Consider the following 16,493-nt stretch of genomic DNA (forward strand, 5'->3'; position numbering starts at 1 on the left):
ATAACGTGACCTTATTGAATACACGTTGATTCTGATTGGATTTATCTCAGTTGGCCAAAAATAGTATGAGCTTTTTGTAACATATAATTACTTATCAGTGATATTTATAACATCGTTACATATCGGTACTTTTCATCACCTCGTTATATAATTTAGCAGAGATTGCCAATTAAAAATATGCCAAGGAGTGTATATCTCATGACAAGGCTATATATACGCTTCCCTCTTAGAAGTATTTTAGAAATAGATTATTTTCTCGACATATGAGCTCAATCACGTGTCACCATCTAAATGCCTATACAAATGCAATTATCTCCCTCCAAATTTTTCTATCTGCAGCTTACACATAAAATTCTTCAGCTCTATATATGGGCATGACCATCGCATTATCGCATACTTTTGGTATACACATATCCTTAGTTCCTTATATTGCATAATTTCAGAAAAAAATTCTTGCTGCAGCATTTTTGGTTGGCATTTAAGGGATTGTGAATTGCACACATAGATATACAATAGTGTACGTGTATGTATGTATGTATCTCGCAGCAGAGTGAGCTGATAATAATAGTATCATATGTATGCAGCTTGTTATGTCGTTATTCTAGTCCCGTAGTCGTCTTTTGATTAAAAAACAGATCCAGAAACTGTATTCCACAGGATAGAAAATCATGTTTGATATTCTTCGAGGGAAACAATAAATTTGTTGCATGGTGCCCGACAAACGCTGCACAATTTATATACGCTATATGTTTGCAGCACGTATATTAAGAAGCGATTTGCCGTACTATTTCTTTATTTCGCTTAATAGATTTCTCTAAAATTCAACTATGCACAAAAGAGTGGACTCCATACAAAATCCAAATACGCAATCTTAATGACATTTTAATTGCATATGTAACTAGGAACATCAAACAATGTATAAGGCTATTCTATGCTATCTCTACTGAGATTAATCATATGCATACAATCAAGATGCACACTCAAGATTTCACTTTCACTATCTTTGGTAGTAGCAGGTTTCTTACTCAGGACAATGCGATGAGATAGATAGGACAAATTTAGCTTGGCGTAGTTCGTCTGAAAAGGTCACTTTGTCTTGGGTGCACATGGCGTATTGGGCTATGTACATATGTACTCGTGCATGTGTGCATAGCGACATACGTAGTCCTGCTTTCACACTCGCACTACATCCAATTTATATTCTCTCGGAGACTGAAAGCTAAACCAAGTCATTTTGATTATATGCTAGAATTGAAGAGAGATTTCAGTGACACATGTTTTGTATTTGCTCCAGCGAGAAGGATGCAGTGAACCCTGCGAGTAGGCACAATGGTAAATTGGTATTCGGATGTGGAAAGCATTTTCAATTGGTTCGAAGGAAGGCGACGACAAGAAAAATTGATTGCCACACTGTCTTCCACTACCACCAGATACCTTGTCCTGTTCACGGTTCAATAATATGTACCTTGATGACCTACGCAGTTGTACATCACAACACATGTACAAATGGAGTAAATCAGAAAATCAAGTAGGTAGGTTGGCATTCCTGCACTTTTACCTTTATGCAGAAGTGCAATACACAGGCACCAAGAAAACTAGGAAAAGGCGGACATACCCAGAATCCAGTAAACTTTTTTTCATACTCCTCCTCGAGCAGAGTGCCATTGAAATACTTGTGTGCCGACGAGACATTGGGAAAGTAAAACCCATCCTAATGAGAAAAATTACAACACATTACGAAACCAGTCAAACATATTAAGAAGTTTGCAAACAAATTCAAGCAGTGTGTGTATAAGAACTTTACCTTGCATATACATCGATAGCTTCCACGTCGAAATCCGAGTCCTTTTAGTGGCACACACTAAGTACAGATAGATACACATGAAAACCACAAATAAAAAAACACGTAAAACACTTTATTTTCCTCTTCTTTTTCAAGAATCCACCCAGGTCAAGAGACTTTCACCCGCTCTTCCTTACACACGTCGTACCAAAGAAAAGGAATGTGGATACAATAAAATTGCCAGACTTTCACACGACATTCTTTTAATGTTTGCTCTCATTTTGGAAAGTACACTCGTATTATGACTTCATTCCCTTCAAGATCCAACCCGGCACTGTTTTCATGGGTTTACATAAAAAACCTACCTCAATAAACATTGTATTTTATGCTCCCAGCCTAGTTTATGTATGTACATATATATTTAGATGCTTATATGTATCACTCAAATGGTTTACACATTTCTACATATTTCTCTTATTCTAACAAAACCTATCCTTAGTTTGGCTTTAAGAAATTTAGTTTACCGTATTTTTATCAGTCAACATTGACACAAATTCTAAAACAATTGGGTATGTACGTATTACATACATACACTAAATTGTAAAAAAATATATCACCTTCCTTCAAAGAAATACATACGTAAGTACTTAGAAAGTTAGTGGGCTATACTAGTTTTACTATTTTGCACAAGAGAATTACAATACTTACATATTTCTTGTCGCAGTTTTAGCAGTTCTACTAACAAGATTACTAAACATAAATATGATAGTATGTATGTACATAAGATGCCATATACATATACCATATACATATTTACCTACTATTTACCATATACATAAGATGAAATAATTAACTAAAATTAGGTGTAATTAGGTATGCAGCTAATTACCCAAACTTGAATAGATTCTTCCAAGGATTTTTCACCTGCCTTTATTATTTGCAATAGGATATTAATTAAGGAAGTAGTTCTTGCTATTTAATCCAAATATGAAATGTAATATGCAAATTTGAAACTTCTCATAATGAATACCCTATCACTGCGAACGGACAGTGAGTACACCCAAAAAGTATTGTATAAACTTTAACTTTCTCCCATCTACGAGTTATTATACTACAAAGCTATCTGAAGCTTCCTACATTTTTATAACAAAGTTATCGCGAGTATAAATCCACGAGTAACCATAAGGCATAGATCGAGCTGAATATCTTGATTGCATATATTAAAGAAGAGTTCGGGAGATGGAAATGTAAAAATAACATAAATTAAGATCCAAATCATAACTTTCACTCTGGTAAATAATGTGAAGCTGATCCGAGGCACAGTTCTGCATCCATTCCACCGTTCAGATTTCGGATGATAAGTATCACATAAAATACTTTGAAGGTAAAAATGTCGAGGAGCAACTCCATATTAGATTGCGCACAAAGTTATCCCGGTTGACGTGTGCTTGACTTTTGTGATGTCTCCCAAAGTCAAAAGTTATTGACTTGCCCAATATCCGAACCTCGGTGTCAGTATCTAGTATCCATCTACTACATGCATTCCACTCCTCTGACGGTGTTTGGTTGAGAGTTCATGTCTGTACAAGTGTACGCAGTAGTTGTACGCGTCATATGCTACTATTTCGAACCACTACACATATCGAACCGCATGTGCATGAAAGGGATATGCATGATGCCACTCGAATACGAAGTCTGCTTCCGTGAGATCCTACACATGCATACGCGTCTCACATTCTCTTCCATCCGATCATCATTGAAATTCCATCACGTTTTTGTCGTCTTATCATTCTCACACGGGTGCTTCTCCATCCTTCGTTAGTATACTGATCATTTATATTTCAAACTGAAGGGTACGCGGTGGTGACGGTCTCCAATTCACTCCTGTGATGGAAAGTCACTCTCTCCGTAGGAATGTACATGTGTCCTACTACACAGTGGAAAATAAATATACTCTCGTCCTCACTGTGGTCCTTTTGTAACCGAATACCCATGATCCCGCGATCACCTCAGCTATCGGCCTGTAGGACACTGCACGATTGCTGCTGATGTCGCAGCTTCATTCCTTCACATATCGTGTTCATAGCGTTCATAATCCAATGCCTGTGGGCGTAATTCGGAAGTCGCAGAAACGGTTAGATTTGAAAAATGAAAAAATGATTTCCTTTCGACTTATGTACACTGAAATGATTTTTACGACAAGCCGAAGCTTCGTTGCTACCTAAGCTGAAGACAGAATATGATGGCTACCGTCCAAACTCAAGTTGCAGATAAATGTCTACAAGAAAGCCGTGGGTTAATCTTAAAGGCTGACCATTAACCTTTGATGACTTTGGATCATATGGATGAGTCCAACATAGCCAAAAGCTATTCCGAAAGGGAAAGTTGATTTTGCTGTCGAGATTTACACAGCAAAGCACACGAACCCCACGTTTTCATCTTCTTCGGGAGCGATGAAATGGCGTGGAAGGAAGCATCTTAGGAAACTCAGTTTATTTTCCAAAGGCTTTGAAAATTATTGGAGTTGTTCAAAAGGAAATTTGATCCCAACTTCATTTCAGATTAAAAGAGTCTCAATTTTCTCTTCGTCATCAAATAAATGAAGACAAAGGACGGAAAAAGTGAGCAAAGGCTTACTGCAAAAAAGTAGGCTTACAGCAAAAGTTGTCAAAACCCTTTCTCTCTAAGACTCCTGTGTCTGTGCGTAAATGAAACATGATTTCAAATCTTTTGAACGTGAATTCCTATGATTCATTAAAAGCACCAAAACATACAATACGATTATTCGATTTCTTGTAATTAGTTGACGTAATTATCCTATAAATATTCTACATGAATGTACTTTCCGAAAATTAGGTTGTTAATTAAAATTTTTATCAAATGCGTAAATGTCTTTAAAGGTGTCGAGGATCTTGTGGGTCGATTATTGAAAAATATTGAAATTGCTTACCTTGGTTGTAGCGTTTTTACATTTGTCAGAAGCTGAAAAAACGTGGCGAATATTAGTCATTCTCTCTCCACATTTTGAAGTGCAAACAAAAAGTACAGGGTGCATTTTTTAATTGTTATGATTCATGCTTTTAATGCTAATAATCAAATGTAGGATTAGCTGATCTTTTACCTGCGAATATGTTGAGCTCCGTTGAATTGGCTGGTAATGGACACTGGTCAATATCAACTCTAATAAATACGACCTACTGTTAAGTACTTTCACTTTACAATAATGTATGCAAGTACGGAAATAGCTTACCTTCTCAAATCGATATCGATCCCACTTGTCCCTCTGAAAAAAAGGAAGAATATATAAAAGGCCAAGTTAAGCAATGCTCTCAAAACTTCAGTTTTAATCCCTTGAATTAGAACACACTTTCACTTTCATCACAAACAATGTTTGCCATTGTTGGTTGCTTGTACGAGCTTTACGGACAGTACAAATGACACACTACAATTTAATAAACTATTTTGGTAGATCTATAATTTATGCACAATTACAACTCAATAACGACCATGTTGTGCATTTTATTATACCCTATTTGACATCTCACAAGGGATTATTCCCGACTGCTTGTCGTGTTCAGGGTACCCACTATATATTTTTTAGAGTCTACTAGATGAAGGACCTAGATGGCCCTAGATGAAGGACCCGTTCACATTTCCGTGAAAACCACATGTCTGGCGCCGTGGCGTGGCGTCGGATTAGTAAAATTCCAGGGTGCATAAACTTTTTGTAGTCCGTGGTTTCTCCTAAGGGGGTGATGCCAGGATCAAAATTTTTATTCAAAAATTTAAATTTGGGGAATTTCATGTTTTTTTTTCTCTCTCTTTTTTTTTAATTATTGCAAAACTGAAAACTAATTTTTATTAACATAAACCTTGATAAACTATGAAATACACTTAGTTGCACTTTTACCATGACAACCACCCAAATCCATTGCAAAATTGTATGCAATTCCCCAACTTTAAATTTTTGAATAAAAATTTTCATCCTGGCATCACCCCCTTAGGAGAAACCACGGACAACAAAAAGTTTATGCACCCTGGTAAAATTCGCATAACCTTCATAACTTAAAATCCTCGACGGATTTTCAGAATTTTCCAACTCAAATAATCACAAAGAAAGAGTTTTCAGATTCGAATTCAAACCTAAAATATTTCAACATTATTTAATTTATTTAATTTATTTTGTTGGTCGGTCGAAAAAATCACCAAAATTTCGCAAGGATATAAAACCTTAGATTTTTCTTGATCATTTCAATCAAATAAATTTTGAAAATCCCGCCACACCTTCAAAGTTATGGAGGTTAAAAATAGGTCGAAAATGCAGCTTTTTAAGTTTGACGCTATGCCACGGCCACCTAATATGAGTTCTGCACGGAAATATGAAGCATCAAGGGCCTTAGTAGATTATAAAAAACATGGTGAGTACCCTGGACGCGACAAGCAGTCGAGAACCATCCCTTGTCAGTCCAAGTTTTTTGCGTAGTACACTGTACAGCCTACAATAAGCGATATTTGGCATGCATTGGTCGAATTGGAAAAGGCAAGGAAGCAAAGTGTAGAAGGAAGTTAGTTATTGGACAAACTTGGGCAAATTTAATACATGTAGTCAAAGTTTGTAAAGAAAATTAATAAATCAAGTCAATCTTGTGTGGGAAGCACTGCCATTGTGGCACTGCCATTGTCATTACTGGCGAGAATTTGTAATTGCGTTAAATATTTCATACAAGTTTCAGGTATATTCATAGCCTCCTCTGAAATGTGTTCCAAAAGTGTCAAGAACTTGAGGAACTTGAGCCTTTTGAGGAAGTTAGATAACTCCGTGGCAAACTCCCAAATAAAAGTGGAATCTACAAATCAATGTCACTATTTCGCTAAATGCTCTGCACAACTAAATGTTCTGCCAGTTTTGTCTTCACTTTGCTGTGCATAATTGGGAACGTATATTACATAACTAGTTCAACTAGGTCGAACTAGAGTTTATTTATCCGTAATGTTCGTCTGTCTGCTTCTCTACAAGTCAAGAACGGATTAACAGGTTTTCACAAAATTTGGTAGAAACATAGTTGGAAAATATGGTTTGATAAAAAAAGTTTAAGCGCAGAAAGCAGCTAATGACTTATTAGGAACATAAATGACTACATAATCCTTAAATAACTTGGGATTATTTAGGTAAAGTTAAATTGCAGAAACTCACAGCCTGCTGCGGGTGAGCCGAACCATAACTAAAAAGTTGATGTATACATATGTACGTACATTTCTAGCTGAAATCTCGTACATATAGTGAATAGTGACTAGAAATGCTTGATTATCATGCAAATGTGCATAAAGTTTAAACTTTTTGGTCTACAGAATGATCCCAACTGACGAAATTCTGGCTCGGGCAATGAAAAGTTAAAGTGAAAGGGTTTTTAATCCAAATATGGAGTATCATCCCCAAATGAACAAACACTTTCACAGAGAGCGAAATGAAAGTGTTTAACTTTTCTCACTCTGCATACATACATGTATGAAATAAATAATAAACAAAAGTTCTTTCATCACAAACTTTCCCATGCGATTAAGGAAATTGCTTTTTTAACAAAAGTGGAATTGAGATACACACACTGACGAAAGGAAAGAGTATGATGGGCAATAAAAGAGTTTCAAACTGCGACCTTGAGAAATATCGAACTTTCGCCAACTGTTATTTGTAGAGTAAGAGCATTATTGAATATAAAGTATAAAACTGAATTGAAAGCAAACCTATTGAAAAGGGCAGATGTATGTCGTTGAATTAATGTGTCGCGAGCAAATCTTTGCGACTGGAGTACTTTATTGTGAGAGTTCTCGTAATTGTATTAAGTAGTACGTAACAAAGGAAGAATATAATATTCGTTCATTGTAAAAAGTGCTGCAGTTGAAGGGAAGTTGGACCGTTTTGCTGACTCGTCGGTCACTTGGCGAACGAGCATTTAGTTGAGTTGAGAGCTTGTTCTTCTCAAGTGAGTGAAATATAGAGACTTTGCGGAAAGAGACAGGTTCATGTATATATTGATGAAATGTGAAGAGTGGGTTCCAAACAATATGAAATGAAACCCACTTTAAATCAGAATGTGTTTCGCAACAAGAAAAAGTGCTCCCTTCCGCCACACGTTCTCTCATTCAAGTATCCATCCCTCCATATGTGCATACTCCGTTGATGACCCATATTTCTGTCCCGTTTCTTATCTGTTGCGTGGTTTCGTAATAAGCCATGAAATTCTCCGAGAAAGACAGCGTTTTTCACCTCTCTAATCCATAGCCCGTCCACTCTGAATTGGGGCCACACTTTATATGATCTTGACCTGAATATGACTTTAAGCACGGTTTTGTTTAGGAATACAACAACTCAAATGCCATTAAAGAGGTTTTATATTCTGAACGGCGCCTAGAACGACAGTTGTTTTGTGTAGATGAGTAAAAGTCAAGTTATCATGTCCTCAGCGAGGGTACAGTTACATAGCCAATAGTGAAAGTGCAACAGTATTTTCTTGGTTTTTTATCACCACCACTCCGGTTTCTGCTCAACTCTTATTCATTCTGTTTCTCGTGGACGTGTTTGCCAAACTCTCAACTTGTCGTGTTCTGCGTATCCTTCGCAAACCACAACATATCCCAGTAACAAAACTCAATTTCTCTTTGGATGTATATTTGTTCGTATCTGTAGGCATTTCTAAACCGCAACTACATGACGTCTCAATTTCTCTGGTGCGGTTTTTGGGTACAAGTTTTCTCTAGAGTTGTACTATCCGCGTAAATGCACCTAAATAAGTGTCATGTCATGATTCAGGCGACTTTTCAAACAAAAGATTGTACTAGTAACGACGTATGGCTGACTCATATTGAAATTGCAGTTGAACTTTGCATGTCTACAGACTTTCACTTTTGGAATTGTTTGCCTCGTGTTCATAATTATTTATTAACGCCCTTCTGTGCAACTAAAATTCATCCTTCTCATAGTATTCTGAAAATGTATTGGAGAAAGTTGCTGGATTAAATAGTTTTCACCTTCTATTAAGTAATGTACGCTAATAATTTGCTATTGCAACATACACTGCACAAAGTTCCTATACCAAGAGAGTACCACATTGCCCCATTTACCTATATCAGCCGATCATGACTAATACACTTTTCGGTCTAGTGTCGATACTGGCAAATAGGTAAGCTGCAGGTGCACACAAACATGCAATTACTGATTAGAAATTCTCAATTTTAGGGGATAAAAATAATCTTGAAATTGCAATGCCAATTATGCAGTGTGTATGCAAGTGTAGAAGAGGGTTGGTTGTTGCCATTCCATAATTCATTCTAAACTGTTGTAAAGTGTATGTACATAAGTAAGCGAAAGAAGCGAAAGCCGCTTTACTTGTGAAAAATGAAAAGTTAAAGTGGGCGTTTCTTCTCAAATACGAATTGCGGTATATTGTGAATACACATGAACATACACTATCTAAATGCAGAACAAAAGGGCATAAGATTCCGTGAATACATGCAGCTCCATATTTTCCTCAGTTGCTTTTGTTAACTGTCAGGACAAACTGAAGCCAAACCACTTAGGAGGAGAGACCCTCTACATGTCCCTCTCAGATCTTGATGCCCTTGGCATATTAGGGTCCCCTAGGTGAGTGTATGAAAACCCTAGAGTGATTTTACTCCATGACCACATTTGCGCCCGCCATACCCATTTTACATACCCATTCAAGGGGTAGAGAATCACAAAATTAAAATTAAAATTCCCAACTTCAAAAATCCACCAAAAATCTAATTTTGCTCGGATTTTGATAAAATTTACATTTGTGTGATACTAGATACTTTGTGGTCATATCCAATAGCAATCTCAACTTTTTTGAAATTTTCGAAATTTTTGGTCATTCTGATGAATTATTCGCAAAAATTCAAAAAAGTCGAGATATCTGCTGGGTATGATCACACAAGTCTGTGGGATCAGAAAATGCAAATTTTATAAAAATCCGAGCAAAATTAGATTTTTGGTGGAAGAAGTACGTGAAAACAGGGCTTTTTTCGTGGTTTTTATACCTTTGACGGGGTGTGGAGGGCGCAAATGGGGCCATGGAATCAAACCACTTCAGGCTTTTAGAGACTCATAGGGTACTCCAACAAATACAAAGGACACCAAAATCTGAGAGGGACATGTAGAGGGTCTCTCCTCCTTAGTTATCTATGTGCTCGCTACGTCTGCCCTAAGAAGTAAAGGATATGCAACACAATTCACCTTATAGTAGTTTTTATCATGTTGGGCAAAAAAGTTAAGCTGTGTAAAAATCATTGCGTGGTGAAAGAAAGGTGCATACATACGTGCTCAATTTACACAAACGGCATTTAACACTGGGTTATGCAAAAGAATACGCCCAGAGTCTGAGCCTCAAACACAGATCGCTTTCACTGTAGAAAAGGGTTTAAATTTTACGCTTTAAATGGGGAAATTAAATGGGTCAATTTTATAACCCAAAATCTATGAATGGTTTTCCCATATCGAATGACGTTTGCAGAAATGGAGTAAAATATGTGAAAAAAAAATAGCTCACTTGAAATAATATGTCTCATTGTGGCCGTTATAGCCAAAGAACGGAACCATGTAAGTTATCATCCAAATATTCCCTCCTCCTGCAACAAATCAAAAAAGCATTATTAGAGTATCTGTTTAGAACATGCTACATCATGGGAAGACCTATTCATACATTATTTCGAATGTTCAAGTACTTCCTGAGATTTTGGTTTGCTAATCGGCAAAAAGATTATGCAACGTATGACAAATGGTTATAGGGAAAAATCGTTAAATCAACAATAATAGCTCTTTACAAGAAGCTACAGGAATATAGATTTCTTGTCTCATAAGTCGAGTTCATAATGTAAATCGTCCTGAAGTATGTATCTAGAACACTTTGATGTATCCTTTATTCAGGGATTTTGACAAACATTTCACTCCTTCAAGAAGCCATACATTTTTGAAAGGTTTTTAATATAGTGTTAAATTGAAAATTAGGTAGGATCGGCTCAAAATAACAGGACATCTATTCGACCATCTCGTGGGATATTCTCATCCCAAATGTTTGAAGGACACTAATTATTACTTACGCACAAAATTTGTAATTGCTTTACTCGATAAATATTTGAATAAGCTAAAAAGCGTTTTTACCACAATCGAAGTAAGGTTTGCTCCATTTCCCATCCTCATATGTTACGTTCAAGATTTCTTCTTCAACCAAATTCGTTTCATTCCAACGGAAGCTGTGGGAACCTGCAAAGAAAAGACGAGATTCAGTGTCTGCGATCCTAAGTGCTCGTTTTCACACACAATTTTATCAGTTGACTCGCACAAGAGCCATCCATTTCCTGCTACACTAAACTACACATTCTACCTCAAAAGGAGGGATTATCTATACTTTTGTTATAAAAATCAAAAATCTTAAAACCTCTGCTATCGAAATTTAATGTAACATGTCCGTTTTTTAGCTTCACATTTTACAATTTTCATGCACGTATCAGATCTAAATATCTTCAAATTATTTAATTGATTGCACGATATATGTGTACATACGATATGTGTATAACTATTTATTTTATTTAATGTTACTTTGTTCAAATGTTAATAGCATTGGCGGTATATGCATTTCAAGCCGACTAAGCATACGTCCAATTACCACTCGACTAAAAAATTCTCTCGTCTTGAAGATGGGCATTTCATTTGTTGGAAGAAAGTCACGATTTATTAAATAGAGATCTGCTCAACGTGCTCAAACAGCGTAAGTGGAGAGAACACGCTTTCTTTTCCCTCTCTCTTTCTCTCTCTCTCCTCAACTATTTGCTAGAGTTCCGCTATAAACATCAGCATAGTCACGAGAATGCTACACATCCATACACACTTTCGTCACGCACAGACCGAAATCGTCAAACTTTCCCTAACTTGTGCAGGAAAGTGATTTTGAGTACATAAAAGGGAACCACATGCAGGGTAGTCAGGACTGAGGGAAGGTATTTTTTAGGATGAAAACCATCAAAAAAGATTGTAAAAGAAAATGTGGCGCAATAGTTTTGAACAACTTTGTTTAGACTCAACTTTGCATTTCAATGCTTAAATCAGCAAAATCAACGTGCCCGGAAACCCTACCTGTATAAGTCAGCCTAAGGGGGACTCAAAATCGGTTACGGTTTTAACCAGGTGAGGTTTTCGTATGTGCTGTGTCAGGAAACAACTCGAGCTTTCATAATATATACGGGTGATCATTGTAGCTGCTTCAATCATTTTTTTACTTGTACAATACGTCTGTTTCTGATGTGTACTGTACTTCAAAATTTGTGATGGGACCGGATGAAACAGTTTTAGCAGAGAGTAAAATATGCCGGTCGAGTAGGAAGTAGTGTGGCTCTAGCTACATGCATTCATACATGCTTTCTGTGGATTGGAAGCCAAAGCTCTTTCCAAAATAGAGAAAGGAAGGCATTTTGGTAGGAATCCAGTTAAATTTCCCTTGGGTACTTTTCATATGGATACTACCGCATGCATACACACGTATGTGTTGCGTAGTTAAAAGAAACATTTGGCATGCATTCAGTCCCTTCCTGCATCCACTTCGCACATTGAATCCCATTCAATTTGCTCTGCTAAACGGACGTTTCCTATCCAAATGAGCACTTGAAAAGATCCATAAATGAAGACGTAATCCGCACATACAGTCAATGGAAAAAGTATTGGCAACCCCCACGCCAGCTAAATACAATTGGCTGTAACGTTGGAATGCATTATACAATTGGCATGAAAATTTGTAGGCCTTTAGCAAATATAATGTAGTTTTCGATTATAGTCATGTTTTATTGATTAAAACTAGATAAGCACAGTTTTTAAATAATTTGTTGGAAAATTTGCAAAATTAACCCGCAAAAAGTATTGGCAACATGTGGCCAAATTAATTACGCGAAACAATTTTCTTAATCAGCTACCACATTTCATTACGGTAAGTTAATTAGGTGACCAAATATGACGTTAGCTACATTTTAAGTCTACAGTTGTGTTGTCTGGAGCCAAAATGGCGACACCAAACGAGCTGTATTGGCGCCGGGAGAAATAATCATGTCTCTTTCACAAAAAAGCTTTCTTATCGAAAATTCAAAGAGAAAACATACTTTTCCAAATTTACTATTGAAAACGTAGCCAAGAAATACAAAATGGCAATCTCAGTTTCTACTTTTCCATGGTGCGAAAGGAAAAAGTCACCTACGCCCACGAGCCACTGATGAATCAAGCAAATTATCACTCGAGATCGGAAGATTTCAGCTCCCAAAACCATGTTGAATTTGAGAACCAACTGTGGGGTCAACATATCATGCAATATTGTGATCAATCAAAAATCATGCCATGGGGTTTCAGGGTCCAGAAGCTCGACTGACGCGAGGGTCCCCAAAACGAACCAACTCAATAAATTGGAATGGACTAAATACCACCCTGAATAGACTTCCAATGAATGAAAAATGTTCTGCTGGTCTGACATAAGCATATTTTGCTTATTCGGAGCCAATTGAATGGTTCAAGTCTGGCCGATGCCATAATAGGCTCACAAAAACGAATATGTTCCTATGACAGCTAAACACAGAAGAGGAGCGATTATGGTTTGGGGTTAAATGACTAGGTCGTGGGGTAGGTAGCTGGTCATTATCGATGGAATCATGACCAATGAGGTCCAAATAATCATTCTAAACGATAATTTGAAATTGTTTGATAAAAATCTAACCTATGAAAGAATTTTATATTCCGAAAATTCAGTGACCCCAAACATGTAGCCAATTTAACGATGCAAGATTTTGGATATCGAAAAGGTTAAGCTTCTTTCGTTGGCCACACAGTCTCCCGATGTGATTCTGATTTCCGGATTGAGAAAAGAGGGACTGGTGGGAAACCACTCTTCGAAAAATGAGCTTGTCAAAAGTTCGAAGGAAGTGTGAGCAGCCATATAAAAAAACGTTATATAGGAACTTGTCGAATAAATTCCACGACGTATTTTTGCTCGTATTGCGTCGAGGGGAGGTGCTACGTAATATTAGAAGCAGTTTGTCATAATAAAATTGGCGTTTCATTGATTTATGATTTTTTAAGTTAAGGGTTGCCAATACTTTTTGCGGGTAAAGTTTGCAAATTTTCCAACAAATTATTTAAAAACTGTGTTTATCTAATTTTAATCAATAAAACATGACTATAATCGAAAACTACATTATATTTGCTAATGGCCTACAAATTTACATGCCAATTGTATGATGCATTCCATGGTTATAGCCAATTTTATTTAGCTAGCGTGGGGGTTGCCAATACTTTTTCCATTGACTGTATTTTTATTCCCAGCCAATAAAGAGATACTTTTATGCCTTCTTGCATTTTGGTCTGGTCTGCGTGCGTTAACTGCATGCTGTGCTGTATGTACATAGATATGTACTAAATACCTAAATGTGAGAGTCACCCAACGGCTTTCTCCGTTAAAACGACTGCATGTAAAGTTTAGAGTTCTCAATGAGTCAGCTGTCTGTTTTACATGATAATATAATCAGTATCCAATTATGGCGTCCATCACAGAACACGAATCCTTGTAAAATTAATGACACTACGATGTGCACTATGACGTGGTCTGTTGCTATGATTCATCGATTTGTTCATGGGTGTCGGTTATACAATATCTCAGGACGGTTAAAGTTCTAAAAATCTACTTAGAACATGATTTGCATGCTGTTTGAACAATTTTTATTCATGAGAAAAGCTTGTTCCAAGCTAATATTTAACCGAAGAAAGGAGATCTTGATCAAAATTTTCCCATGCACGTGGAATAAAGTTATTAATTAAAAATTGCTATCACGCAGATGATAACTTTTATGTAATGTCTTTTCTCATTTTCTTTCTGGATTGAGTTTTCCTGCTGGTCTAAACTCAAGATGAATTTTCATGTCTATATTGATTGAGCTGTTTCCTGACTGGTTGAGCCCAGCAGCGGAGGCTCAAATCTTGAAAATGGATGAAAGCAAATATGTAGCAGGGGTGAGAAAGCTTTGGTTGTTTCCGTGCGAGAAGTGCTTTCGCCTTGATAGCCATTCATCATTTTAATATCAGGCTCATCATATTAGAATTTTCCTCCATCTTTCCCAGCAATTACTTTCCTTGACTGTGGACACCTCCTACCATTCAGGTCCAACTTTGTTTAGATAACCATTTTTCATGTCAAAATTAATTTCCCAACAGATGTACTATTAGTGTAGGCAGGGTGTAGACCCTGCCATCCAATTTCCAAACCCTGCACGCTCGCACGTGGTCTGTGAGCAGCGAGAGGCTATGGTACTCATTACGACCATGTGCATATTCATTTTGTCCCGTGGCTTTCTTTTTCAAAGAAAGTTTACTTGTGGTTCCTCACGATTTAATTAATGTTTTTAATCATTGAGCTTCACTACGCCATAAAAACCAGGCTTTATTAGTGAAAATATCAATATTAATCTAGCGTGCTGAATAGTCGGAAATTAAGGCTGGAAAAATACGCTATAAATGAGTACACTCCAAAGAAGGCTTTATTTTTCAAGGGCATTTATCACCTTCATTTCTTTGATCTTAGGTACAGCCCATTTCACGTTTTACTAGTTGTGGCATTAATTCATGATTGATGTTTCAAATTGGAAATTGGAGCTATTAGTGATAATAAATATCTGTCCATGTGTTATTGATAACCTGTCATTTGTGTGCTCGATAGACCCCGTTGAGTGGGTGATTACATACGAATGATGAAGACACGATGACTTCTTGGAAAAAGAAGATGACATAGAGTTAGTTGGATAGATTTCCTTCACAACGTTCGACGCATAAAGCAGCCGCTGCTTTCTCCAAACAAAAGTGAGTACAAATGGAGAGATTCTGCCTCAGTGAATGAAAGATAACGAGTTCATCCGCAGTCTTCAAATCAGCACCCTATGACACGAGAGAGATGAGAAGAGAGAAAGTGAGTCCCATGGATTTGGCACAAGCAGTAAGTAACCAAGTCGCCTCACAATCGGAAAAATAAAGAAGTCGACAGGAAGGAGCAATAAGTCCCATCTTAATCAATCTAATGGAAACACGGCGGTGGTGAGACATCATCAGTGTCAGCCAACTAAATGATCCCTCATTGCAATTTACAAAGTGCTCTATGCTGCTGCCCGCCTATACGAAACGGAACCGTAGGAAGAAACAACAACCGTCTTCGCTTTGAAAGAAAATCCCAACTACAAGTTTACCTAAAAACAATTTGCCTCTTCTTTCTCCAGGTTTTTTTTACTCTCTCTCCTGCTGGGAAACAGGTTCCAGTTTCAACGCCAAGTTGTTGTCTGCGGCGGCACATGCACGTCAGCAGGTGGCGGTAATGAAGACCATAAAATTACTTTTGGTCTTAATTAATTGATGAAAGTTCATCGACAAACTTTGCTGATTAGATGCAGTCGTCAGCATCCATCACCCGCACCGCTAGAAAGATTTTGACTGTACAAACTTCAAAAGTAGAGCTGGAGATCTATCAAAGTTGGTTATTTGGTGGGTTTGTGTGTACCATAGTGGAAATCGTCCTTCACAAACCTTAATTGTTTAACAACTTTATTTTCTATTTTAGACCAAGTGGTGAAAGTTTCCTGTGGTTTATATTCTGTAATTAATTTCTTCACTTGCTCGCTGCTG

At 37.0% G+C, this 16,493-nt stretch overlaps 1 protein-coding gene across 2 annotated transcripts in view; it reads right to left on the reverse strand.

Annotated features, from left to right (window-relative positions):
• LOC110863049 overlaps window positions 1-16,493 on the reverse strand; it is a 65,262-nt gene that overhangs the window by 27,267 nt on the left and 21,502 nt on the right. For both annotated transcript variants that reach the window (XM_035850712.1, XM_035850717.1), the window contains exons 3-9: window positions 10,959-11,060; window positions 10,348-10,426; window positions 5,034-5,066; window positions 4,905-4,963; window positions 4,734-4,765; window positions 1,805-1,861; window positions 1,616-1,711 (exon numbers count right to left, since the gene is read on the reverse strand). In XM_035850712.1, the coding sequence (XP_035706605.1) occupies window positions 1,616-1,711; window positions 1,805-1,861; window positions 4,734-4,765; window positions 4,905-4,963; window positions 5,034-5,066; window positions 10,348-10,426; window positions 10,959-11,060 (458 nt within the window). The remainder of the gene's footprint in view (window positions 1-1,615; window positions 1,712-1,804; window positions 1,862-4,733; window positions 4,766-4,904; window positions 4,964-5,033; window positions 5,067-10,347; window positions 10,427-10,958; window positions 11,061-16,493) is intronic.

The sequence above is a fragment of the Folsomia candida genome, unplaced genomic scaffold (assembly GCF_002217175.1).
Source record: "Folsomia candida strain VU population unplaced genomic scaffold, ASM221717v1 Fcan01_Sc001, whole genome shotgun sequence".
NCBI classification, from domain to species: domain Eukaryota; kingdom Metazoa; phylum Arthropoda; class Collembola; order Entomobryomorpha; family Isotomidae; genus Folsomia; species Folsomia candida.